At 42.4% G+C, this 26,851-nt stretch overlaps 1 protein-coding gene across 26 annotated transcripts in view; it reads left to right on the top strand.

Moving 5' to 3' along the window:
* The window catches only part of MAGI1 (membrane associated guanylate kinase, WW and PDZ domain containing 1), a 355,845-nt gene that overhangs the window by 304,987 nt on the left and 24,007 nt on the right, over positions 1-26,851 (top strand). For 21 of the 26 annotated variants that reach the window (XM_074835931.1, XM_074835914.1, XM_074835930.1 and 18 more), the window contains 3 exons: positions 11,746-11,777; positions 19,313-19,529; positions 25,491-25,568. In XM_074835931.1, the coding sequence (XP_074692032.1) occupies positions 11,746-11,777; positions 19,313-19,529; positions 25,491-25,568 (327 nt within the window). The remainder of the gene's footprint in view (positions 1-11,745; positions 11,778-19,312; positions 19,530-25,490; positions 25,569-26,851) is intronic. The other 5 variants (XM_074835921.1, XM_074835920.1, XM_074835919.1 and 2 more) reach the window with 1 other exon arrangement.

Here is a 26,851-nt window from a genome sequence, read left to right as displayed (position 1 = left end):
ATGTTTGTGGGGAGCAATGAGGTAGGTGGAAGTGGGGAGTGGACTGTGACAACAGTCCTGCTCATTCGGTCATTGACTCAGTGGTTTTAAGAAGGTCCTTGTGATACATGCAACCACAACAAAGATTTGCAGCAATGCAACAAAATTACAGAGCTCTAAAGCAATAAACTATTAAGTCTCCTGAGCTAGATGGACCTTCCCTGGCTGTTCTGATGATGCTCTTGGCATGTGAGCGTAATTAACCTCCAGCACTTCCCAGGAAGAGGAGTTAACTCCTCCTTGTGTTGAAAATGCATGCTAAATTCAACTGCCCTGGATTTGAAAGCTCTCTTTGTAGCCTGAAATGGAAAGACATCTTTTTTCCCTCTCTATCTTGCGTCCATGCCATTGAAACATCACATAGTAATACAGAGAGACGTGTCTTTTTCTTCACAGTGCTTGCTGCAGCTTCAGGCTCCCACCAGCCAGGGTAGAGTTACAAGATCCTTTAGACGCAGTGGGAAAACTTTACAAACAATATATCTTAACAACTTATAATTGCGAGCACATTATAACAGTATAATTGAAATCAGATTGCTCTTTGAGATCTGGAGTGTCAAAATACAATGCTCAGGCATAAATGAGCAGTGGCACTGAGCATTAAATATGTGAGCTGAGTGAAATCTGTTACCGCTGCAGGTTTCAGAGGACATCTCCTCACTACTCCATCCTTTCTGCCCCACCACAAACACCTATCAGTCTGAATTTTATAAGGAAAAATACTGTCCTTGTACTTGTTTATTGAGATCCTCTCCCGCCATGGAAAGGAAATTTTCCCTTCCTGTCCTTACCAGAAGTGTTGGAAATGGATCATTTAGTGGTAAGAGCCAAGCAAAAAAAAAAGCAGTATCTCATGGTGTTGAAATTAGAGCTCCTTTTCAGTTGCTATCCCTAATGATGTAAAACCATGGTAATTAGAGCTGCAATCAGCTATTCAGTGCAGACTTGAACTCTTTTGAACAAGCCACTCACTTCTGTTTGCCCTTTAGGCTTGCAGTGAAGAGCGAGTTGAAAGTCATGCCACTTAAGCATCTAGGTGCCAGAAAATTTCAAACTGTCTTAGCAGCTGCTAAATTAGAGAAAAAGTGAGTCCAAACTGCATTTAGGACAAAAATCACAACCTGGGAATGATCTGACTGTTACCACAGAGCCTGTTTGCCCGTGCCAAAGCTTCTGGAAAGGGAAGAAAAGCTCACCATTTTCAGCAGTGTTTTCAGCTCCTAATACAGAGCATTATACTGAGGTCTTTGTCCCATGTTTGGATCTGTAGGAACCCCGTCTCGCTGAGCACAGAACTGCCGGTGCCAATCATCACATATGCCACCTTTGTGGTTGGTTTTCTTCCTCTACTCCCCAGTCCCCCACGTTGTGGCATCTTCTTCCCTCACCCAGAGCAGGAGCAGATCTAATTCCTCTCTGCCATCTGGTGTGCTCAGCTGACCTCTACATTTTTTGAAAATCCCATTTCAAGTCACCTCTTTTTTCCTTGCCTTACCTTCTGTCAACCACCACCAGCTACCAAAGCTCCCCAGTACCTTCTACTCAGGTATCTCCCATCAAACCTGTTTGTTGAATCTCTCAGCAATTTGTCACTCAGTATAGGTTATTTTGAGCTGTAGAGTGAAAAATACCTGATATTATAGGACAAATAATACCATCCACAAATAACAGGTGAGGGGATATTTTTGATAGCTCATAGGCACCCCTCTCTACTTAGTAAATTATATTTAAAAAATCTGAATCATAGTATGCTTAAAGAAATATATGTCCATGTGCAATGCCAAGATTTATTTTTCAAGTTCATTACTTTGTATTCCAGGATTATTACTTTGTAATTCCAGAGTTAGGGATTTCCTGATTAAATTGGGAATCTCATTTGACATTTAAAAAAATCGTGTTCATTTGTTTTCTCTTGTTTATTTTTGTTACTATTTCCTTTAAAGAGATCTGCCTGGGAAGAAGGGAATCAGATTAGTAAAGTTTGTAAATTGGTCTACAAACTGCATTAGAAGTGAAATTAAATGGTTTTAAAATGTTTTGCAATGTTCCATTTCCTGAAAGTAGACGATCCTAATAAAAATACATTGCTAAAACCTACGACTTACATGCAGGGAAGGGGCAGGTCTGGGGGAACCTTTAGTTGGGAGTAGCTGCACCTTTTTTTTCCAAAACACCCAAGTCACTCCTGTTATTCTCTTCTCTCTGTTAAGTGGAATTATATTCTAACAAGGCCAAAAAAAGCTGATGAGACTTTAAAGCAAGTTTAAAGCAAGTTTGATGTCACATTTACTATTCTCCTACAGCCTTATTCTGATTAGGGACTAGTGTATCAAGGAGCAGATACAAAAATCAGTTGAAGTCAGGAAAAGATGAAATAAAGGAAATGTTACACATTTTGATATTTTTAATAAGAAGTTTGAAGTTCATACCCTTTATTAGAATTGCTTATGTGCATGTATTTCAATCCACTGTGCAAGTTAATTTTCCTCTAAACATCTCCAAAGTGTTAGATACGCCTTTTTGGGGCAACGCGGTGTATTGTTATGCAGCACCATACACAGATCACTGGTAATTGGTTTTGTAAAGCAAGCTAGCAAGAACTTGTTTTCTTTTTGTGATAAAAATAAGCCAAACTTAACATTTAAAATCAGGTCGTCTTATAAATAATGTAATATTTTGGGATTACAGTGTTTTTCTCCTTCAAAGTGCTTTACAGGTGTTAATCTTAGTGACATTAGCCATTTGTTTTTGATGATCTGAATTTGCAAGGTTTGAGATAACTCTGTTTACCAAAGACATGAAGGGGGGAATTTTGGTGCTGCTGAAGTCCATGGCAAGGCTCCCATTAGACTCCAGGAGGCAGCAGGATTTCACCAAGGTTTTGGATGCCTTCAAATGCCTGCAGCCACAAAGGGTAATTGTGGGTAGCTTGTTCAGACACCAAGTAGTTTGATGTGTGTTACTAACGCTCATACAAATAGTTCATTTGCAGGAACTAATTAATTAGCATTACCAGGTCGTGCTGGAGTTTCTCAATGCAAGGCATCCAGTTGAAATAAGCAACAAATTCAAATATCAACCTCAAAAAGCCCAAGCACTTAAAAATCCTACGTTAAGCTCCTAAAAATTCCAGATATAGAAATACCTCATCAGAGTTCTTTCTGTCTTTTTATTTCAAGCCTCTAGTATTCATATCCAATTGCCTTTCCTCCTAAACCCTGGGAGGTTAAGAAACTCCAAGCAAAGAACATTGTCATATGAGCACCTGATTCCAAAAACAACAGCTTTGTAATATTACAGTTCTGATAATAAAGGAGAATCAGCATCGCTGGTTTGTGGGCATTTTAATTGCCTGCAGAATTTCCAGCTCTTGCTGGTGTGATACATGCAAAGTGCTGACACTAATCTGTTAGTCATTTGAGGCACAAGTGTTTTCCCCTCAGCTACCCTTCATTAACTCCATTTGCACTGATTCTCTTCTAGAAATGAGTAAGCAAATGAAGAGATGCCTGTGAAATCTGCTTTTTGGGTCAGCAGTAGTTTTACATCAGTTGCCCTGCATTTTTGTGGCAGTGTGGCCTATCTATGCTGTAGCTTGTGTCCCCCAGATATATGTGTCATCTGAGCTCCAGAGTCGCTTGGAAGAGCAAAATAAGATAGAACAGTTGCTGATTCATTACTTGGCATTTTGTTACACATTTTGCATTAATTTAAGGGCTGAGATAATTTCCTAAAGTTTTGAGATATTTCACGAAGCATACTGTAAGGCCAGGAGGAAACCTGTAGTTTAATTATTAAGGAGGTAGACAATTAACGTATTTGGAATAATAAAATAATGTCAGTTCTGCGTAATCTTGCATGCTGACAGCACAACAGTGGTGTGCACGTTATGCGCACGGCTGCCTTTCTGTGGCAGGGAGTCTAGATCTGCTTTAAAATCAGTAAGAAAACCAAAGCATTTGCTGAATGCTGGAAGAAAAAAACTGTTTGAAATCTTCCCATCAGGATGTTTTATTGCATGAACCACCTTATCTTGCAGAAAGCAGTAGGCTCTTAGATGAGAACAAAACAGAAGGTTGCTTAGCAAATGAAAGATGAGAGCTCTGAAATTCTTCCCAAAGGCTTTTTTTCCTCCCTAGCTTGAGGTTTTTAAAGTTGTATTTTTTTTCCCCTTATGTTTTCATTTGGTTTTGGTATTAAATGCTGAAGTGGTATAAGTGGAGCAACTCAAACCCACGCAGTGTTGTTTTATATCAAATGTGATGTGATGTAACACAAGGTGGCACAGCAGAACCTAATACTATGCATTAGATAAGGCAGATTTAGCTAGAGATGTGCCTCCCACATCTTCATCGGGATTTGCACAGCAGGAAATGGAGCAGACATGGAGCTGTGCAGTAAGGAGGGTTTTATTCCACCCAGTATTTCCTCCTACCCTTACATACTGCCTGTGTGGCATTTTGGTGTGCATGTACTTGTAAATAATGAGTTTTTATCAGCCACGTTTCAGGTAGGTGCAATGGCTGCTGCCCTGAATTGGCATTATAGTAACCAATCATAACAGAATTAATGAGCTATTGGAAATCCAAGAAAGGTGTTTATCAGTGTAATTACATACATTTGGAGAGTCATTAAAGCAATAGCAGGTGGGCAAAACTGAGGAAGAAGTATGGCTTTGTAGTAGACTAGTCAATAGTTGTGTTCTGAGACAGATTGTTTTTAAATATATATCCTCATGTCTCTAAGTTTCTCTAGTGTGAATTTAATTTTTTTTCCCCATTCTGCATTGGGATTTTGGTTATTCATTTTCATGTTTATTTTGTCTTTGTCAGATGGACTTATTTTTGTAATGGTCATAGTAATTAGGACTACACCAGCTTTAAGACCTTGTTAAATCTGTGTCTTTTGTGCCAGAAGACCTGCAATGAGTTGGACTTGAGAAGTTGGCAGGGCTGGTAGACCAGGCAGGTTTGGTAGAGGAGGCTGAGTGTCAGGGAGATGACACAGCTGGCTTGGTCAGGGCCCTGTGGCTGGGGCAGATTAAGGTAATGTTGGTAGGGATGTTGACAGGGGAGTATCATTTCCCAGAAGGCTGGAATCCATCATTATCCTTAAGTTTCTGAGATACACAGTTACATACTTGGAGGTATATTGAGTTACTGATTTATTTTAATAGAAAACTGTATTTTAAATCTAATAAAGTTACATTTTGTGAAAACATCTGCAAAACCATTGTCCTCTAGTAAAGATTTTCTGTCTTAGCGTGCCATGTGTGCACCCTCCAGGTCTGAATCTGGCTAAGCATTCCATAAATGTTAGGTTATTACTGAGAGATGTTATTTATTAATAGCAATGTCAAACTAATGCCACAGTGGCCCTCTTTGTAGGTGTCCCCTTTGTGCAGGCTGCTTCCAAATATGAAATATGAGAATCTGCCATAAGCCACACAGGTTTGAGCATGTGGATTTACACCTTGTAACAGTGATGTGGTAAGTCTGAAGACAAACACCCTCACTAAGCAGGATAAATACAGATGTGACAGTAGCAAAATACAGTTTCTCCTCTACCAGCATCCTCCGTGCTGATCTTGGAGTGGCACGTGAGGTGCTGCTGCCCTTTAGTACACACATGGCCATGCCACGGGACAGCCAGCTGAGGAGAGGGGGTTTGGGACTGGACATCTCCAACGTTGCAGCATGCCCCAAAAATTGTGAAATGTGCTCTAGAAATAAAGCTTGCAAATCATGGATTTTGTGGGCTTGTGGAAAAGGGTAGGTACCTTCATGCAGATCCACACATGTATGCTTATGTATATGAAAAAATACATATATAATACATGTATACATATCTATGTAAAAAGAACATGGGAGTTTCTAATTACTTTCCAATTCTGGTGTTTACCTTCTCAAGTTTGTGAGGTTTCAGAAATTTAATGTCTTTGTATATATTTGTTTAAATATTAACAGAGATTTTCATCTAAGCATATGACTCCAACAGCTCAAGCTTTAGGAAAACCTCTTCATTTAATGAGCTTCAAAATAAAAATATAAGGACTACTGACGTGCTTTCAACCATACATTAGATGGGTAATTGTTCACCCTAATTCTCTAACTCTTCATTATCTTACTGTCTTGGCATTACCATATGTAGCTTACTACATAGTTAAATTTATATTTTTGTAGTAGTTAAGTAGCATTTTATTAGCCTATTTCTTCTTTATCGCTTCTAAAATCAATTCTGGTTTGAGATCCTGAAAATATGACTGAGACTTTGGTTACAAGGAATTATTTAGCATCCTGACCAAAAATGAATAATTGAGGCTAATACAATGTATCATCTTTAGAGCATATAGAACTGAAATTCTTGTTAATAGCAATAATATACTATGCCTCATTATGTTTTTTGCCAGTGCTGGTGGGTTAATAGTGCCTGAGATGGTCTCATGAGAACATCGCTTTCTTAATATTAGCATTGAGCATTAGCATTAGAAATGTGGCATTTTTCACTGTATTTGGTAGTTACCAAACTTGATTTATGGCAGGGCTATATTCCCGCAGTGTAAATTATTCTCTCACTTAAAGCTTGTATTGCATAGCTAATTTTTTTGCTAGTGCAGTAACACTCTCGTTATGCAAATCACAATGATGAGCAGAAAAGTTGGGCAGGGACAAGGTAGGGGTTTTCTTCTTGATGGTGCTCCTCATAGGAGCACCTGTATAGGCTTGTCTCTCTTGCTGCAGATTATTCTGGGATGTTTTCTTGTTCTTTCTCCAGTCTGGAAAAGATCAAGTTCTATCTATTTTTTTAGGTAATCTTTGTCCTTTATTAGAAATTCTTTGGCAATGGATTATACAGAATCAAGGGGATCACTTTGTCACCACCAACCTCCCGTCCCCTTCCCAATCACGCCACTGAGGCACTAATGGCCATTAGTATTAATTATTTAAAGTTCCTTGTTTTGCAGACAGAAAGCAGCGATCAATGTGCAGTGCCAGGTATATGGCTGTGTACCCCTTGACTCCAGTACTTTACCCCTCATCTTTGGAAGTGTCTGTTTTCTTTCATACAGCCTTTGGGTTTTATTCAGCACAGTGTAAGCAGTGCTATTTAGAAAGCTTGGTTGTTTTTTTTTCCAGGCAGGAACATTTTCTCTGTAAATGTTAAGCTTGTGACGCAGTCTGAAATGTTTCTTTTCTTGTGTTTTTATTCATCTCCCGCTAATTTTCAGCTGTTGTGTATTCTGGGCTGCAGATGACATAATGGCAAAACCAAATGGCTGACCTTTTCACTAGGGTTCACCTGTGGCTTTTTTATGTTGTTGGATATGGACAGTTCACAAGGTGTCTAGATTGGAGGTGTTAAGCCATCATGAGAAGTGAAGATCTAGACACACGTCTTCTTTTTCTTCATCTGCAAAAACACCCAAAAACTGAAAAATGTTGAGCAGTAGCCACAGACACTGTAAGCAATCCATAAGATGATAGTCTGGCTTCTAGACTGTCTCTTAGCAATTTCAAGCACCTTTATCCTATGGGTGGATTGTGAAAACTGGTACTGAATTGTTTCAACTTCAGTTGAAAGCTCACTGAATTTTTTTTTTTTTTTTTTTTTTTGGTGTGTGTGTGGTGGAGGGAGAAGTGTTCACATCAACTGGCCTTCATGTAACCAAGCTGTTCGGATGGGTTGACTGGATGACTGCTGTGGTGCCTAGAGCTAGGTCTTCCTTAAGATTCAAGTTTTGATGATTTTGACCCACTCACTCTCTAAAACATGGGGCTGTGGAACAGGGCATGATGTGTCTGGCGTCTATCTAGGTAATTTTTGAGCATTTGTGGCCTTTAGCTCTCACCAGAATCAGTCCCAGGCTATGGTATGGATTTGTAGTCAGACATCACATTCTGTATATGCTCAGTAAAACAATTTGCCATGTGTGGTGGTCTTCCCATGTTACTTCGGTTGCATAAAGGCAAAAGATTTGAGAAAATGTTCCTGTAAAAATTGAGGACCACTGCATGTTAGAAACAGCAACACTTGGGGTCACAGTTTTGTCCCATGGGTTCTTCCATGGTCATCATAGGTAGGATTAGAGAATTTACAGTTTCCCAGCTCCAAATGTTTTACCACACACGATGGCAAGATTAACACATACCAAATAATATGGAATAAGCTGGGTTGTGGCCTTATTTCATGGACCGCATCAGTTACAACATAATACAGTGTCATGCAACAGAAATACTGCTCCTGATGGATAATGGTGTTAAGAGTGCTGAAGTCATGGTACAAAACTTGCTTAATGATTTGCATTTTTTCCCCTATGTTACAAAATGTAGTTGAGCAGATGGATGCAGCCAGCTGTACATAGAGCTTTAGGGAGTACTGGGGAGAAAAGAGAGAGGTTTTTGTTAAGATAAATGTAATAATCTCTGTGATAATTAGTTTAATTTAGATCCCTGCATCTGACTCATTTTTGACTAACCTTGTATGAAGCCTTTCTTGCCTTGCTGACGAGTCTGTGAATTTAGTTCGATTACAATCCCTTTTTGTGCTTGTGGATTGCTCACTGATATTTTTCATTAAGCAGTTGCTTTATTACATTGTTATTTAGAGGGGAGTAATTTCTGTTTTCTAATTAATTTAATTCCAGGCACATTTAGTAAGTAGCTACAATGAGCCTATTCAAGGGGTTTTAGGTCATATTGACATTGTTTACCAGATGTGCTCGTTTGTTTTAAAACACTGTTAACTCTGTGATGACAACAGCCCCATTTGGTTGCTTGACTCTTCCACCTTCTCTAACCTGCAACTCCAAAAACCCTCCAAATTAGAAGATACATTTCAAGTGCTAGTGAGAGATGTCCATAGGCATTGAATCACAGAGGAATTATACTGCAAACAGTGTTGATATAAACTATTACTATTCCATTATCAGATTTGAGGGCAGAGCAGTGGAGAGGCCTTTTGGTTTCTCTTAGCCAGGAATGTGAATGCTATTACTCTGACCACTAAAAAATTGGACAATGCCAAAGAGATGCAGACTGGGTGTTAAGTCCATGCTTGGCTCATTTACCTCTGAAAAACTTGCAGTGAGGCTTCAGGAGAGAATGGGGCAGCCAGAAAGATGAGCAAGCCAAGCAAGGCATGGCATGAGCAGTGGCCTGGGCAGTGACGGGACACCTTAATATAATCAAAAGGTGAATGTTGTAATTCACAGTCTTGGGCAATTTTTTATTTTTTTGGGGGGGGAGGTTTCTTGCTAGTGGTACTCCCAGGATTTGGGGGTTTTTCAAGAGCTTTGTGTTCGTCGCTGTTAGATACTGTATCCATTCCATCATCTGAGCATGAAAACTACATTTTATACCTATCACTTGCTCATTTGGCCGGCTGCAACAAGAACTGGAGTTTTAAAATGAGACCATAATTAGGTGAATAACACTTTTACAGGAAAATATACAGTCAGGTTATTCCCCTGACTATAAGCTTGTGCCATGAAAAACTACCAACATTTGTTAATGTGTTTTGCAGTCACTTGTTTTGGTAAAAAGTCAATTACTGCTTGTTCTGCAGCAAAGTCTGGCACAGAGCAGTGACACAGTGAGATTCACTGGTCTCTGAAAGACCCGCCAAACAATGGCCTTGATGTGTTTTCCATTATTTTTCAACCATTTTCCATCTTTTTTGGATTGGAACAGACAAAACTAATGACAAACTTTGAAGGAAAGGTTTGTTCAGTAGTTCATACTTAGTAAATTTTAACATTTAACACTTGTGATGTAATAAACGGAATTCTGGTACAGTTGGAACCAACAGCCCAGCTGCATCTCAGCTTTATTTTTTTGCAGGGAACGTATAAATTGCTGTAATGCCTTTTCTGGCTCACGTTGGTCTGTTAAGGGTGCGTGCGTGCATGGGGATCTGTTCTACCTATTGATTTAATAGGAAGGAGCATCTCTTGGAAAGAGAGAGTAAACGTGTGTGCATGCATGTGGAAGGGGAGAGAGAGAGGGAGAATCTCTATCTGTGTATTTATCTCTGTGATAAATGATGCCTGTTAAAAATGTGACTTGCCATGAATGTTATTAGTGCTTTCCTCTTTAAGTGTATTATACAAACGCAGTCACCGTCAGCAGAAATGAAGCTGGAGTCTTGATTGTTTAGTTCAAACAGTTTTGATGTTTCATTGTCCCTCGATCAATCAGTGCCTGAAGGGTTATCAGCTATTGGCTGTGAATGCATCAGAGTGACGTGCAGAGCACAGATATTCCTCAAAAGCTGAAAATATTTCATTTTAAGTACGCATTACAGTTTGCATCCCAGACTGTGAGCAGGCAGCAAAGTGAGCTCTGTTTATCATTTTTAATTGTGGATCTTCCCTATTCAGAACTAACGTCTCCCAAATTACCTTAAAATGAACTTCTTCCCAGACAGATTTGTAATTCACTTGTATCACTTATTTTATTCTCTGTGTAAAAGTTAGACGAGGGCATGGGTTTTAGCACAAACAAAATGCATAAAGTAGAAAACATAATGTGGCATAAATGCCACATAAATCACATCCTAAAGATAAAAGCAGATTTCAACCATCTGAATTACTGAGCACTTAATGTGGAGTGGAGTGTAATCTCCTGGTCTGGTTTATGTTTGTTTTCTGGAGTGTCACACAGAGCAAAATATGGGGAGTTCTCTCTCCTCCAACAGTGGAGGAAAAGGAAGGTGATTTGCAAAATGCCCAGGAAAGAGTTTGTCCTGCGTTGTAGGTAAATCCCCCAGCCAAGTGTCTCCTTTACTGCTGGGAATTGAGCCTATATGCAGAAGCAGTCAACAGAAATCCCGCTTGAGTTCTCTTGCTCAACACAGAGCGAGTAAGGGGCTGCTCCAAAATGCAAAATTGTCCTTGAAAAAACCTTCTTTGATGCCCTCCCAGTTGTTTCTTCCTTTGCATCAACTGCAACCTGTGTAAGTCCCCACTTCTCCAGGCTCCCTAGCATCCCTGCCAAGAGTCAGGACATTTGCAGTCCCGTTTTCAAGCCTCAGCTCTCTGAAATTGTAACTAACAGATGAAATCTCTGGCTTCAAAGATACACGCTTTGGATAGACAGGGAGAAAAACTCATGTTTCCTCAGTAGCATTCACGTTTTTAGGGATAAAGCTTATTCCTCCGCATGCTTTTGTTTTCCTTTGCCCAGCCCATGCCTCCTGGCTCAAGCCAATGCACATTTTCCTTTCAAAAATCAATTTCTAGAGAAATACTTTTTAAAAAATCAACCTGTTTCCCCTGCGCCGCTGCGATTGGTCCGATAAAATCGCCGAGCCGATCGCGTCAAAAGGAAATAGCCTCAGCTTAATTGTAAGCTAAGTCTCCCGTAATCCAGGGGAGCATTTGAGATTCTGCCCAAGCGCTGGGTTTCGGCGGCCACTGAGGGCTGTGGGTTTCTCTCCCAGCCTCCCGGCTGCTGCAGCACAAGTCAGCATAGCTAATGCAGATAGAGCTCTCCCCCCGCTCCCTCTTCCCCGCTCCCGTCTCTCGCTCACTCTCCCTCTCCCTGCGCTTTGATTCGATATGAACAGACTGGTAACTCCGATGCAAGAGGGAAAGCTGACATAACTCTGCAGATGGCTACGTTCGGATGATACACCTAGGGATTTTTCTTTAAGGGAAGGTAACGCTTAGATGCTAATGTTTATTTTTCCCTTGTTGCCATTTTTCAGGACTGCCGGTCCCAAAGAAGAGCCCAAAGTCGGTAAGCACTTTTCAGCTACTATTCTTGTCTGTTTGTCTGCTTTGATAGAGAAAGGCATGAGTTCAGTTTGTTTTCTTTGTGGGTCTCGATTGTTTTAAGTTGTCTTTCTGTTGCAACCATGATTACCTTGCACGGCTCCTGCTGCATGGGGAGATGAAAGAGGAATGCAGTATGGAAGGGGGACTTGTTTGCAAATAAAGCCTCAGGTTTACAGATCCTCTTCCCTGACAGATGAGCTTCTCTGTCATTTAACTTACACACACACACAAAAAAAAGCTATTGTTTCCTTTTGGAAAGATGGGAGGCTCCACCTTCTTGCCAGATAGCAATTCCTGTCGGGTGCTCATAGGCACCAACCTTTTCCATTAACTCCCTGAGTTTTCTTGAGTAGCCTCGGCTGAATTATTAACAGAATGGGAAAGCATGCACCTTGTTGAGAGAGACAAAGCATGAACGGAGCATGATTCAGTTCCCAGGGAATACAGTTAGCTGAGTGCTGCTCTGGAGGCATTTTCGTACTGGGCAAGATTGTGCTGCAGGTGTAAGATTCCTTATTTAAAAAAAAAAAACAAACACAACAGAACAGTATTTTCTAGTTCCTTCTGATCCTGTTTCCATGTAAAGCTGTTACCTGAATGACACGTTAGCTAATAGCGTGGAAGCTGTGATCTAAAGTATCATTAAAGCTCCATGCATGATATTGTGGAAGAAATTAATGTGCTATTTGTATGCAACAAAAAGAAATGTTTTATTTTTAGAGGGAATGGAATACTTCAAGCCTGAAAGTTTCCAGTTATCTGTGGAGAGGGAGGGGGAAAAAGAGAATTCTCTCCCAGTAGCTTTGGGGAAGCAGAGCGAGTGAGGTCTTTGCTGTGTTATAAGATGATGCGAAACTTCACCGACAGTCCCTGATGGGTGCCAAAAACTGCAGCCAGGCTCAGGGCACCCCGCTGCAAACCTGGGCAAGAGGTTTATGAAGGGGCTGAGCAGAAGGCTTCTGCTTTTAATACGAGCTCTCTGTTCATCCTAAAAGAAAGCCCTGAAATAATTAATGTGATTCTGATGGCTTAGGGCAGCGCTGATTAAAGTCATGTGAGCCCAGGCCTCTACCATTGTCAGCTCGCATTAATGTTGAGAGGCAGAAGTGCGGGGTGTGCTCCCTCGCAAATCACAGGCACGTCAGGCCCTGCGCACTCGCTTCTGTCATACACGGAGATTATTTCAGCCTTCGGTAAAACAGAGGCAAGTGTGTAAAACACATACGTGTCTGGCACGTTTCTTTTGCCTGCACGTCTCTTCTGCCTGCACTTTTTACCCCCTTCGGAGCAGGAGTGGCTGCGCTTGATCGGGACTCCAACTTCTATCATTAAACCAGTCCCGATCAATGAGACTCAGTCTTTTCAAAGCGTGGAGGCTCCTGCTTTGCCACGCGCACATTTGGCATCAGGTGAAGTGGGATCTTGACGTGTCAGACACCTCTCTGGTCGACAGCGATGCACCGTGAAAAGCTGAGCAGCATCTAAATCCATGTCGGGATAATCCTGCCTTGATGAACAAAGACACTGCTTGCAAACAGGTGTAGCTCTGCAACTGCAGATTTGTCCCTACTGTTTGCTTTGAGGAGCTGGTCAGCCTTGGGAAAGCACTCCCATTCCCTTGCATGCCTCTCCCAAACCCCTCTCCACCTTGCTCTAGGGTCAATCCTGTAATGTTTACTATGACCCTAGGCAGTGCCGTTGCCTCTAAAGCACAGAATTCACAAAAAGCAGAGCCCTCTATTCCCCCTGCCTGCACACCGGATCATTTGCATCGGCAATTAGCAGCGATGTTTTACACTGCCGCATTGTGCGGCAGCTTTAATGACCAACCGCTCCTCGGAGGGGCAGAGCAGAGCGCGTCAGAGTCGGTACAGCCGATCCTTCATTCCCAGGCATCGGTGACGTGCAGGGGTTGAGCACGGGAACCTGGAGCAAAGCACCTTGGGGCACCCATGTGCAGAGGAGGAAACTGTCCTCAGGATTGTCTGGGAAGGATGCACACCAACACCAGAGCTCATGGGGCCAAGACGATGGTCAAAAGCATAAAGGCAGTGGTATTGCTAAACACCTTCCTTTCTCAGTTTAGTTAAGGGCTGCTGCTCGGCTGTGGGGTGAGGGGAGCCTGGCCCTCTCGGCCATGAAGATTCCCACTTGCTCTTGTCCTAGCAGGGGAGAGCCAGGCCTGCCATGCTGGCACCCTCCCCAGCTGGGATGCCGGCTGGCTGCACCCTGCCCCAGCATTTCCCAGGGATGATTTGCAGCGCTTGCAGCAATGGGGTGAACGTGGGTGCTGCCAGCTGAGCTGTGCGCCCGCGGGTTGTCCCCAGCGCCCTGCGGCTGGCTATGGGGCTTGGGCTGAACCTGCTGCTCATTGCCCCCACTCCCTTTGCCCAACGCGGAGGGACCATTTTCCAGTATTCCTTGATTAACAAATCAGCTGCAGTTAGAGGACAGCATACATCCAGGCTGGGGGCAGTTGGCCCGATCTTAGCTTGTGCTGTTTCTGCGGCATCGGGGAAGACACGAGCTCAGGTGTCTATCCTCTTCTGCTTTGCTCAGTGCAGTGATGAGCCCTCTCTTTTTACCTCGTATACTTTCCCAAAGTCCAGACACACTCCCAACTTGCTGCCAATGGCTGTCTCTTTCTCAAACAAGCCCTATTTTTAGTTATCAGCCCCAATCCCATATTCCCGAAAGGCCAGCTTCAGGCAGTTGGATACCTCCTGGCTGGGAGGGGGTGTTTTAGTCCCTTGGAGAGGTTTGTTAGTGCTGGGGCTGTGACACAGGCTGGGAATATTTTTCTGCCTTGAGCTCAGTTCTCCTGGGCTGTATTTTTCAGCCTGTGTGTATCTTCTGATAAGCTTTGCTCTTTTTCTCTCTTTTTAAGGAGAGTTTTTCAACCTTGGTGAGAGAGCCAAATTAGTAAAAAAAAGTTTACAGCCGTACACAGGACTGGGCACTTCCATGTTCTTTCTTCCCCCTTCCCCGTCACCAAGGACATGCTCACAGCAGCTCTCTGTGCTGGTTTTTTCAGTTTCCCATTGATTCTTTTTTAGATGAAAATGGGTAATATTTTTGTATTGACCGTCTGGGGATATACATTTTCAGTGTGCAAGTTCCCTAGTGTAGCAATTTCTCCTGCAATCATCCTGGTATAACATGGATGAAAACAAACTTCTTTTTTTTTTTCTTTTTTTTTTTCCTTGTTGCTTGCATCAAAATACTCCACAAGGGGGCAAAGATTCCGATTTCCAGCTGTTGCTGCCAGAACCAGCTTCTCCAAAATGCTCCAGAGCACAAAATCTGCAGCTAAATCATCAGAAGATGGGATAACTGCAGGGGGAAGAAAGTGCTAAGCTCTTCCAAAAATCTAATTATTTTCTTTTGGGTGTAAATAAATCCATTGTCAGCATAGCTGAATTGTGGCCAAAAACGCAATTCCTATGCACAGCCTGTCCCTGACAAAAGACTTGCCACGTATATTGGGTGGATAGGCAGCACTTGGGGCTCTGCCGACGTCCTGTTTTTGTCAGGAGAAGTAGGTTCCACAGTGTGAGTGTTTGTACAACACATCCCTCTTCATTCAAAGACCAATTTTTCTCCCCACCTTGAAATGCAGTGGGAGGAAACCACAGCAACTCTTCCCTCTTGGCAGTTTTATGCCTGGAGAATCCCGTGCCAAAAAGCTTTGGTGTCTGTTGGTGCCGCAGGACATGCTTGCTGCCACCGTCGCCTCTTCTGCTGAGGGTTTCTCTCTGCCTGACACAGACATACACAACTGCTGCAAATAATTAGCGTCCCATCTCTGCCTGCAGCCACCTCTCAGCCATGTCATGGGCCTCCCTTGTTTTAGCAGTCACTGTACAAAGTAACATCTAATTACTCTTTCATTTAGCACGAATGACAAACTGGTCTCTGCTATGTGGGTATCGGTAGCATTTTCCAGGCATTTGGAGACTTTTGTAAGCAGTTTGCCTCCTGTCTCCTTTTGAAACACAACAGCTTCAAGCTTCCTGGCTCACATTGCTTTTGCTGTTTTCTTCCCTCCCCATAATCAGAGGACAATATAGTGCTCAGTGTGGGCTCACTCAACCTCTCTGCTGAGGGAGAAGTTGCCTTTCAGGTTGGCAAATGCAGTGCCTGTGGCTGAAAATGGGATTGCACAGTGTGGGGAAGAAATCTTGGAAGGCTGATATATGCCCAAACCCTGACCGCTGCTGCCCCTTCTTCTGAAGTAATTGCCCCCATGGCTGCACTCAGAAGTCCGAGCCACGCTACTGTTCCTGTAACCTCAGCCAGTGGGGAAAGGGCAGCTAGGAGATACCTTCTTCCCAATACTACATTTTCTTCATCTATATTTTGAAAGATGAACACTGTGAAGTTTCAGCAAGGGTGTAGGGAAGCTGGCACAGGCCATATATCTCAGACCTGGGGCTTGTGTAGGGCACAAGAAGCTCCAGCTTTCCACATACTTATTTTGTCATGGCTGTAATACAGTACCAAGATGATTGTTTTTCCCATCACCTGTTTGCCTAAATGGACTCAAGGTAGTCATTGTAGTCTTGATTTCTAGCCACTTTTGGTCAAGAGTCTTTCTAGCAAGCTCTTTGTGCTTATCAGCAGCTTTGGAGACCATAGACTCTGGAGGGTCAGGGGTGCTCTTGCTGACTTGGGTAGTTCAGTGCCCCATGCTCTTGTAGTTACTGTCAGAAGTCAACACGATTCAGCTTATCTGCTTTACTTTGTGCTGAAAAACATGATCAGCATCTCAGGGTGAGGTCTGAACCACCCACTCTGCAGCAGTTTGTCACCAAACAACCCCATGCTCATCTGGCCCTGGTTTAGCTGCTTTCCTGCCTGTGTGTGAGCTGAGTGAGCTGGAGAGTCAGATCCGGACCCAGGAGGATCAGCCCTAAAGCTAGGAATGAGGCAGGTGACAGAGAAACCAGCCTTTGATTGTCATACAATCAGCTCATCTCTCTTGGGAAAGCTCCACCTTTGTACTGAGACACAAACTTCTTCGCCTGGACATTCCCCATCGCAGGAGCGCTGCAGAGAGCAGGGCGGTCAGACCCCTGCAAGTCCTGCTGCTGCTGAAGCTGCTACAGCACCTGGAAAGAAGTTTGGCCCCAAAGCCTTTTGGCCTCATCTGGTGATGTGAAAGTTGATTAATATTGTCTTGAATTAATTACATATATTCATTATTTCCATGGTTGTGTTCCCCTTTGTTCCCCTCTTCAACTCCTACATAGCAATGTTTCAGACTTTTGGAAGGAGTTATTGTTTGGAAAAACAACTGTCCCTCTGCTGAATTTTTCACCTATTTCTTGCAAAATATCTGTGTATTTGCAATTTCAACTATAGTTTAGTTAGAGGTGGTTTTGCTTGAGTTGTGCTGACACTTCCATTTGCAACCCAAATACCAAATAGAATTCATAATTTGTTCAATATTTAGACCTTTCACATCATAAAGTGAGAGCACTTTTTAAAGTTCAAGCTTTGTTTCTTTTTAAACCAGAAAGTTTTCAGAGAGTTCTTAACATTTCCCCAAGGGCTGAATAAAGCTTCACATTTTAGTCCCTGTACTCCAACTTCTGTAAACCAGCTATTTCCAGTGAGTTTGTCCTGAAGTTTCACAGGATGCTTGTAGTTATTTTAGTAGTTTGGCCAAACAAACAAAACAATCCAGATGGCTGGACTAAGAGTTGTAAAGTGGTTTTTTTTTGGTTTTTTTGGTTTTTTTATTTTTAAGTTACAAAGGAATGATTATCCATAGCATAGATGTTTTAAAACTGCTTCATTTAAAAACTGAAGAGTTGTATGTGAATTAGCTTCTTTTACCACTTAAAAAGCTAGAAATGCTTGAAATTGGTTCAGATATTTGTATCTGAAAGTCTGCAGATGAGTAATCACAGCAGGTATGCTTTGTTCAAAATTGCTTTAAAGGACAAAGGCAATTTCACATTCTAGTCGATCGAGATATCATTTTAAAAAATGTTGCTAGTGGATCAACAACTTGAATTTAAGACTGCGAGGTCAAAGTCATTTTGCCTGTTGGAGCTGTTTTTTTAACTCAGTGTAAACCTAAAAATATGTGGAACTTAAAAAAAAAAAAAATCCCCAAACCCAAAAAAGATTAATGTTAAGACTCAAAAAGAGGGCACTTTTATATGGTGACTTTCTCCTCTAATTAATTCAGCCCTGCTATGATGGAGCATTGGCTGCCTGGAGTTTTGCATTCAGAGTGAAGGAGGGGGTCCTCAGCCCTGTGTGCACTTCAGCCCCCCGTGCTGATCTGCTCTGTCTTTGCTGCTGGCTTTGCTCCCAGCCCCTGCTCAGTTTTCTATGGAGAAGTCCCTGAAAGCAGAGACTCCCGTTGCAATGTTTTTGGGTACCCCCCCCTGCCATCAGGAAGCTTTAAATTTTTGTCTTGAGGTTTCTTGGCACGACTGGCTGACCCCTTTTATCCAGGAGATTGTGGATGTTGTAAAAACAACCTGTCGGATGCTATTTTTCTGGCCATCTGCATCACAGCAGCCCCAGGAATGTGCTAGTTCCCAGGGCAGGTGGGAGACTGGACTCAACCTTGATGCCAACCCAAGGTCATCTCAAAAGAGCATTAAAAAGCATTTGCTGTACACTTTGGGGAGCTCTTACTGAAGGATGATTTTGCTGTATATTGAGTAGTAAAAATCCTGGCAATGCAAAGGTGACATGCTTCATTTGAGCACACCATTGTGAATTTGAGTTAAGAATTATGTACCCTGCTTAGCTAAATATTGAGCAGACAGAGCTCTTGATAGACTGCTTTTGACTAAGTCTTGAATTTAGGCGGACATATTTTTCCTGTTTTAATATGCTCAGTTAAAACAAGGAAATCAAACTGCAAATAGATGTTTTCACATTTGTGAAGGTCTGCTGTAATCCTGTGGATGCCCTGGGAAGCAGAGACGTAAAAGTGGTACTCTGTTGTCCACCCACTTGTGATGTGGGGATTGCAAGAGCTGCAGAGGAAGAGTGATCTTTCATAGTAAGGGCTGTGCTTGCATCTGTTTCAGAGGATTGTTTAAGTTTTCACAGTGAAATTTGGTAGTTTTTCCTTTTTCTTGTAGGCTCAACTTAGACCCTAATGCTATCTGACTAGAAGGTCGTTGAGTTTTTCTGCTTTAATGTAGGAAAAAATAAGTGCACTGAAACTAGTAACCTGTGATGAGATTTAGATTTGTTTTATGTGTGAGATGGAGAACTGCATATTTTTTTATGATAAATGACTTTGTTTTGCATATCTCTTTCTGTCAGTCTGCCTATCAAAATCTGTCATTGGGGAATTTAACTGTCCCCAGCATTAACTGGTGGCAGCAAAACCATGATTTATATATTTACTTATGTGCATGCAGAAACCCTGATCAAAGAAGGGAGAAAAATTGATGGAAAACACCCACTCAGAGACCAATAACCGTCTGTTCTCTCTCTTTCCACTCGCTTTCTTCCTTACAGCAACCACTTGAAAGGAAAGACAGCCAAAACAGTTCTCAGCATAGCGTCTCCAGCCACCGCAGCGGGCACACCGCTTCCCCCGTTCACAGCACGCAGGTGCTGCCGGACTACACCGCCGCAGAGGCGCCGGCTGCGGATCAACCGGACAGTTCTGGGCAGAAAAAGCCAGATCCATTCAAAATCTGGGCCCAGTCCAGGAGCATGTATGAAAGCCGACGTGAGTATGAAGCAGGTGTGGTTGCTAAGGCTACGGCTCTGGCAGCTGCTCTCTGTATATTTTCTTTGCAAAGAACTGAATCTTTTAGATTTATGATGAAAATATAAGGCTTCTGTTTGTTAATTTGGTATCTGTCAATGATATCTACTTGATAGAGGTGCAGTTTCCTCTCTGATGAGGAATGAATTTAGATCATCTCTAGGAAAGGGCACTTAGACCAAAGCTTAATACGCAAAATCCCTTTAAAATTAAAGACGACCATCTTTTCCCCTGTTTTTTCATTTTGCTTTTAAATTAGGCTGAAGGAGATTTTCCAAGTTGTTACCCAGATCCTAAACTCTTTTTTGAGGTTAAGACTCATTGTCTGATATGCATAGGAATTTCAGTAAGGAGGAGAAGTGTTTAGTTTGCTGAAATTCATATCAGATGTTTTCTAGTCTCACCCTGGGGAGGAAAAAATCCAGCTGAGCCATTTTACTTTGACCAGAGTGGACACTTTAACAATACAGATATCAAATGCATATTGTAAGTGGCTTTTATGGCAATTAATAATCTGCACACTTGGCTAATAGTTCAGCAGGGCTTTGACTCTGCTCCAAGACTATAAATATAGTTTCAACCAGTTTCTTCTCTGCAAACAAAATAAACACGCTGCTTTGCTTTAATTGCACTGCTGAAGACGACTGAATCTATAAAAGCTTCTTAAAGAAAGAGTGAGAGTATTAGGTTCATTTTCAAAAGTAGTAGTTACTTTAGTTTCAGAAAAGGGAGCTTCAAAGTCTTGGTGTTCTAAGAGTATCACCAGGAGTTTGATTTTATTGTGCTAACTGGTAAAACCAGTATGAAGTGAACATTACCCCAGAATGAAAAATGGTAGGACTGTTTTTTTCTGACCAAATGAATCACTTCAGAATCTTATGTCCTGGAAAAATTAAATCATGACTCACAGTTTCTTGGCTGAAGATGCATCTCTTTGGATTGAATGTCTCAGCAATGCAGTTTGTAGGTGTCTCAGCTTCTGTTTGCTGCTTCCCTTCCCTTCCCTGGGATTTGGCGTAATGACCCCGCGGGCTCTTGGGCCAGGTCATACTGATCTACGGAGAGGTGCAGTGACAGAACTTGCACATGCATCTCGTTGAAATAGGAAAAAGGGGCAAGAACTGAGGGACGGTGACTCTTCAGCCCTGCAGAGCTGTGGGCTGAGCTCCTCCTTCTCCTTCCCGGATGGACAAGGCTGAGGCTGACCCGTGGCACCGGCATTACCCCTGCTTAGCTTGCGTGGTTCCTGTAGGCAGTGTGCCGGTATTGCCTCTGACCCCCTGCAGCTACTTAGCTAATTTCTAATTAACTGTTTAACTCATACTAATTAGTCATTAGTATCAGCTTAGCAGCCTTAACTCCAGCCTGTCTTTCCTGATAAAACACAAGGCTGAGCTGGAGAAATCCTCAAGTGCACAGGCAGGCAGTCGCCCTTCTGTGTCCACCTCCAACACCATGTGCTAAATTCTCCCTCTTTCCTTGATGGCTGCAGGTATCTTGCAGAGGTTTTATCCTTGTCTCTGATTAGAGCCCCTCCAGAGGCCTTTTCACTGTCTCTTGACCTTCTGATTTCCCACACCCCATCTCTCCCTGTGCCCCAGTCCTTACTGCTTGGGCCTTTTGCTAGACTAGGATCTGCTACATCCCTTCAGCTTCCCTGTCTCACCTCTTCGTGGTCTAGCATCTCTGTAGTGGGGTTGATCCTCTTCTAGTGCTTCAGTCCTCATCTCCTGCCTCTTCTACCGGATGAGACCTACCTGTTTGAATGTCAAGTGGTTTTCTACCACCTTTTTGTCCCATTGCCATTTGCTTCCCAGGAAGGTGTCTTCTGAGATTTCTTGGTTTCGTAGATAGAGGGGTTTTGGAGAATGGCAGAAATGTGATATGGTCATGTCTATTGTAAGCATGTGCCACCAGAAGTGTCTATTGTAAGCATGTGCCACCAGAAGAGCCTATGAATTTCCAACTCTAAGACGGAGTGAAACACGTTCCCTGGGGATTAACCAGGGAATTTGCTGCACCTAATGAAAGGTGAAGAAAAACAGGAGAGACATAGTCTAAGTGAAAAAGGCAGTGGGACATGTTCTGTCTCCTGTCACAGTCTGATCCCAAAGTGTGACTGGTGGTTTTATTTAGAGGTCAGTGGTCAGCTCCTTCTTCCCTCACCAAACTCTCACCTTCCATCCCTCTCACCTCTCTCATAAATGGAGACTGTGGTTCACAGCTGGAACCCGGCGCCTCTTCTGTGCTGGCAGCCTAGGATGAGCCACCATGTTTCTTTCCCTGTGTTTGGTCTGCATGAAAAGTGGGCAATTGGCGGCTGCTCTGTTACGAACGTGAATCATCCCTTTGAGACTCACTTCCCAGTGTTGCCCAAGCACCAGCTGTGTGGCTCTCAGACCACTCGTAGGGAGCTCTGCTGACGTGGAGCACCACAGACTGTGGGATGGGGGAAACCATTCCCTGGGCCTCCAGTTTCACTGTCTGTCTGCTCCGTATGTGCTATTCTTCATGTTTTTACCCAGCTGCAGTTCAATTCAACTCCAGTGCCTCCTTTGGCTGGTGGCGATACAGTCATTGCTTTCTTCTTTACTTGAGCACCCATTCTCTTTGGCTTTGGGAGGTTAACATCTCCTCTCCCATGACATCCATAGCTTTGGGTGCTAGGTGTGACTCCCTCTGCATTCTTCTGGTGAAGGCGTGAGCAGAACTAAATGAATATCTAATGCACAGCAGGAGGGTGCCACCCTAGTGCCAGTGCTGAGATTGGCTGATGCATCCAGTACCTTTTGGTGGGTCCTGGAAGCCCCCGCTGCCCCAGGAGCCCCGGCTCAGCTCTCCCTGCTGCCCAGTACAGGGCTTCCTCTCTGTTGATTCATGGCCTTAAATTTTAATAGACATGAAAAGGATTATATACTGTTCTTTTGAGAGGCAGGGTTGTGAATCCCCAAATGAAAAACAGCAACAACCCTTTGTGTTGAAGTAGATGATGAAGTTAAAACAGGAAAAATTTTAGAGCATTAGATCATCTTAAGTGTTTTATTTTGTCCCATTTGTGGAATTGTTGAGTATAAAGAGAACATAGTGCAATTTTTCAAGTGCAGTTGACACAAGAAGATGAATTCATTAGCCCCAGCCCAGACAGATTTTTTTTTCATCTAAAAATAATAATATAAAGAGGTTTTATTCAATATATGAATACATCGTCTCCAGGATGTTTTTAAGAAGTACTGAATCTGTAATGACCACCTACTGCCTTTTTCACAGGGAGTGCCTCGCACTGTTATTAGCATTAATAATAATTAGACATAGAAAGCACCCAGGCAACATTTTAATTTTTCAGAATTAGTAAAATGTGTTATTCTTTTCTCTGAGTATTCTTTGGATCAGTAGTTCATAAAAAAAGTCTATATTTGACTTATGTGAGTTGTCTCGCTGAAGCCATTGGTAGAGCAGAATTTGGTTCAAAAGCCCCAGATAACCTATAATTTTGTAAAAGCATGTGCTTTTTTGATTTACCCAATGCATCTTAATATCAGGAAGTACTCCAGTTCTGCGGAGGAGAGCCACAGACATTGCCTGTTTAGGGGAGGAAAAAAAAAAGAAAAATCAAGCTAGAATTTACAATGCAAAGCTAAGCAATGATTCCATAACTGTGTCTGGACTCTGGGTGAGTGGCAGCAGATGAGAACTACAACTTTATTCAACAAATATGGGCCAAAGTTCCTTCACATGCAGCTCCCCTGGGTGAGGGATCAGGCATACAAGGTGCTGAGTGCTTGGGCTCTGGTCCAAGGAAGCTTATTTTCAAGCTGTAAACCCAAAGGGACTTGAATGCTTTAAGGCTAAATCTGAGCAGAAATGCTCTGCTGCAATCTGGCCCAGAGTGGCAATTCTTTGCTGGATTAAGACTTTTGAGAATAGCTGGCTTTGTTTTAAGTGAATCTGAAAACAGATCATTCAGTGGTGATAACAAATGCGCTCTTTGCTGGTGCTAAGTTTTAGCTGCCTGAGCTCCTCTTTATGGGTAACTCATTGCTGCTCGTGGGAGTTTTGTACATGAATCAGAGAGAAGGACAAACCCTTAAGATTTAAAAACTGAAGCAGTTCCAAGATCCAGGAATGACATACGTTAAGAGCACTCGGTGAGAGAAACAGCAATTGAATAGTTTATCAGAGAACCGCAATCCTGAAATCTTGCACTGTTTTATTGAAAATATATTTTTATAATATGCTTTTTATTTTTCAATGTATTATTAAACTTTCTTAAAGATTAACGCAATCTGTTGTCAAATTTTTCTCATGTGGCCTGATTGCTTTGCAAAATACCGTATCCTACATATGGCCATCTGTCAAAACAGCAGTGACAAAATGAATTAATCTGAATTGCAGATGTGTTAATGAATCCCTTTGAAGGGCTTAAGCATTTAATTAAAAGTAAAGCAGAACACGATAGATAATTTTTAAAGCTTTTAAAATATTCTAAGTTATCGTTAATATTTGAATTTTATTTTCAGGCACATAATTTATTTGGTAGGATTTTCTCTCCACAAATCTAATTAAAATAATACAAACAAGTCTTGACCCCAGCGTGTAGTGTTCACTCACCAGCCATTACACAGAATTAAAAATATTTGCACAATGATACCAAACATTAGATACTTTCTCCCTAAAATAGAAAAAAAAAATACTCTCGGGAAATTGCAGATGCCTTCTCATCAGACTGACTTTAAAGATGATAGTCAGTAAAAGCCCCTTGGTAGGCTTATGTCCTTTTATTTTATTGTCTTATAGGAGACAAAGAGTTACAGTCATACACTTGGGCACACAGATGTGTCCATGCCCTTAGAGATATGTCTCGCTAAAAAGGACTGGAGCACTTGCAGCCCTGTGTGAACAGCAAAGGCTGCTGGGCTGTTGCGAGCTGGGTCGTGGGAAGACTGTGCTGGTGTTCATCTGGCACCAGCCTGGTCCATGGCTCAGTCAAGGCATCGTGTCTTCCCCAAGCCTCAGTGGCAGAACTTGGTCATCTTGTTGAGAACATGCTGAAGCCATCATTTGAAAGCTTTCTATGCCACCAGAAGGGTTGATTAAAAGGAAGAGACAGGAAAACTGAAATTCTCCTGCAGTGGGATAGTTTAGAAAACAGCTTTCCGGCAAATACATGATCTCGATGAGATTTATGGGTAAATCACAGGACTTTTCAACACTGAAACTCTCCACCAGCTTCAGTGAGACTATTCACTCTTAATTTCAGACTTGTCCTTATATACTTTGCTGAATATGGCCCTTAAATCTTTCATACTTTGCCAAGATATGAGTCATTGGAAGTGCGGCTTCCTCAAGTGAGCTAGTGACTAAAGCAAACTCATAATGATTATTTTTTAATCCATCTTTTGTTGAAACTGATATCACACTGGGCAGATTTTTTTTTTATATATATAACATGTAAGATAATTGTTAAAGTTTGTAAAGGAAGGTTTGATTAAGATGACCTACAATTAAGCACTGTGTTCATTGTTCATCACCATGTATTTAGAATTTCTTTTAAAATTAGAAAAAGATATTCCCATTTGGAAAACTAACTATGTCATGATGGTGGAAATTTTTTTGTAGAAAATTATTTTTAAGGTGTTCACAAAGAGATTCTTCCTCTGAGGAGAAAAAAAGAGTTCTTCAAATATACCTGCATGCATGTGCGTAAATGTATAAATTCATATGTGTGTGCATATTATATATCCACATGTACACAGGCATGTGCAAATAGATGTGAAAGTTAGTATGTTGTAATCCATAGTAGCTATAACCTTAGCAATTTATGCATGAAAGCCTAACATGATCCATACAGTCAAAAGTAATTAAATGAACTAACAAAAAAGCAGATACATTAAGCTTTGCAAAATTGTAAAATTAATATTACAGCTATGTCACCTTCGCCTGCAACTGGACTGAGCAAGGGTGAGAGAGAGAGAGAAATCAATTCCACGAGTTTTGGAGAATGTAAGACTGTGCCGAGAATGTATCTGTGTCTTGTGATGTCTTGTTCTGGTGTCATTGCTGCTCTGTGGCGGGGGGCTCTTCATCACCAAGGGAGTCTGGCAGGGCCGTACGCCAAGGTTAGCCACGAAGGTGCAAAGTACTTGCTTTACTGTGTACTGGCCAGCGGCGGGTTTCGTAGGCGGCGGTGGGGGGTATCATGTTACTGTTTTGTTCACGAGTTTGCCCACGTGGCTCGTCGACGGGGCTGTGGCACTCGCCTCTCCTTCCATTCCTCCTCACGGCCCCGGCAGAACTCTTCTTACCACTTTTGCGGCACTCTCCAAATGGTGTGGTTTATTTCAGGATGAGCAGACTGGTGAGTTTACTTGGGCTGTGTACACCTTTTTCTCAGAAAGAGTCAGACATGCTTGAGATCAGGTCAGGGTGCAAAGTTGCAATGAATGACTCCTGGAGACCATTTTTCATTCATTTTCAACAAAGTTTCGGCACCACCATGAAATTTTCCCTTTAAGTAAGGAAAGCGGCTCATCTGAAGTGCTACCAAATAATGGAGAACCTAAAGTAATTCCCTGGTATGGAGAGCCTCGGGGGTCCCACCTCGGCTGTATGGAAGCACAGAGGTGGATGGGGCTTTCTGAGCTGTGCCAGTGAATCACCATGCTGCAGAGTTGGTGCAAAAAGCGGTAAAAGGAGTTTTGTTCGGTTTGTACTCACGCTGTGTAAATGTGTGTTGTCTGTATGTTTGTTGTATCTGTGTTTCACCTCTCTGTAATCCTTCCAGCGGAAGGAGCGTTACGTGAATGAACTTGCTTCTTTGGGTATACACTCGTCTTTTTTTGTTGCTTTGGTTTGACACCGCCGTTACACCTCGCCTTGCCGTTATCTCCAGCGGCCGTTAATTGGCTAGCTGGTACCAAACCAGGAACATAAGGCATCGTTCAGTGAGACGGGAGACTTGACAAATGGGAAGGTGTTGAGAGATGCCGAGGAAACGGGCCCACGCTGAAGCTCTCTGCAGAAGCCATTTTGCCTCTGACAGATCCAACACGCGCTATTAATTGGTTGGGGCCAGCCTTTGCCAAAAAAGCCTGTGAAGTGCTGGAGAGATGCTTACAAATGTGTCTGTTCTTCACGCTCCCCCTCACTGAAGGCAGTGACAAACACCAATTAATTCATTGTCTAAGTTCTGCCGTTGTGCTTCAAGTCTGTATGGTGGCAAGCTGCCTTCAGCCAGCTCGCCTGAACAGATGAACAGACTTCCAGCGTGTTCATCACCTGATTAT

The sequence above is a fragment of the Strix aluco genome, chromosome 11, assembly GCF_031877795.1.
Source record: "Strix aluco isolate bStrAlu1 chromosome 11, bStrAlu1.hap1, whole genome shotgun sequence".
Lineage (NCBI taxonomy): Eukaryota > Metazoa > Chordata > Aves > Strigiformes > Strigidae > Strix > Strix aluco.
Note: the sequence above shows the minus strand (reverse complement) of the source record. Positions and strands in the feature narration are given on the sequence as shown.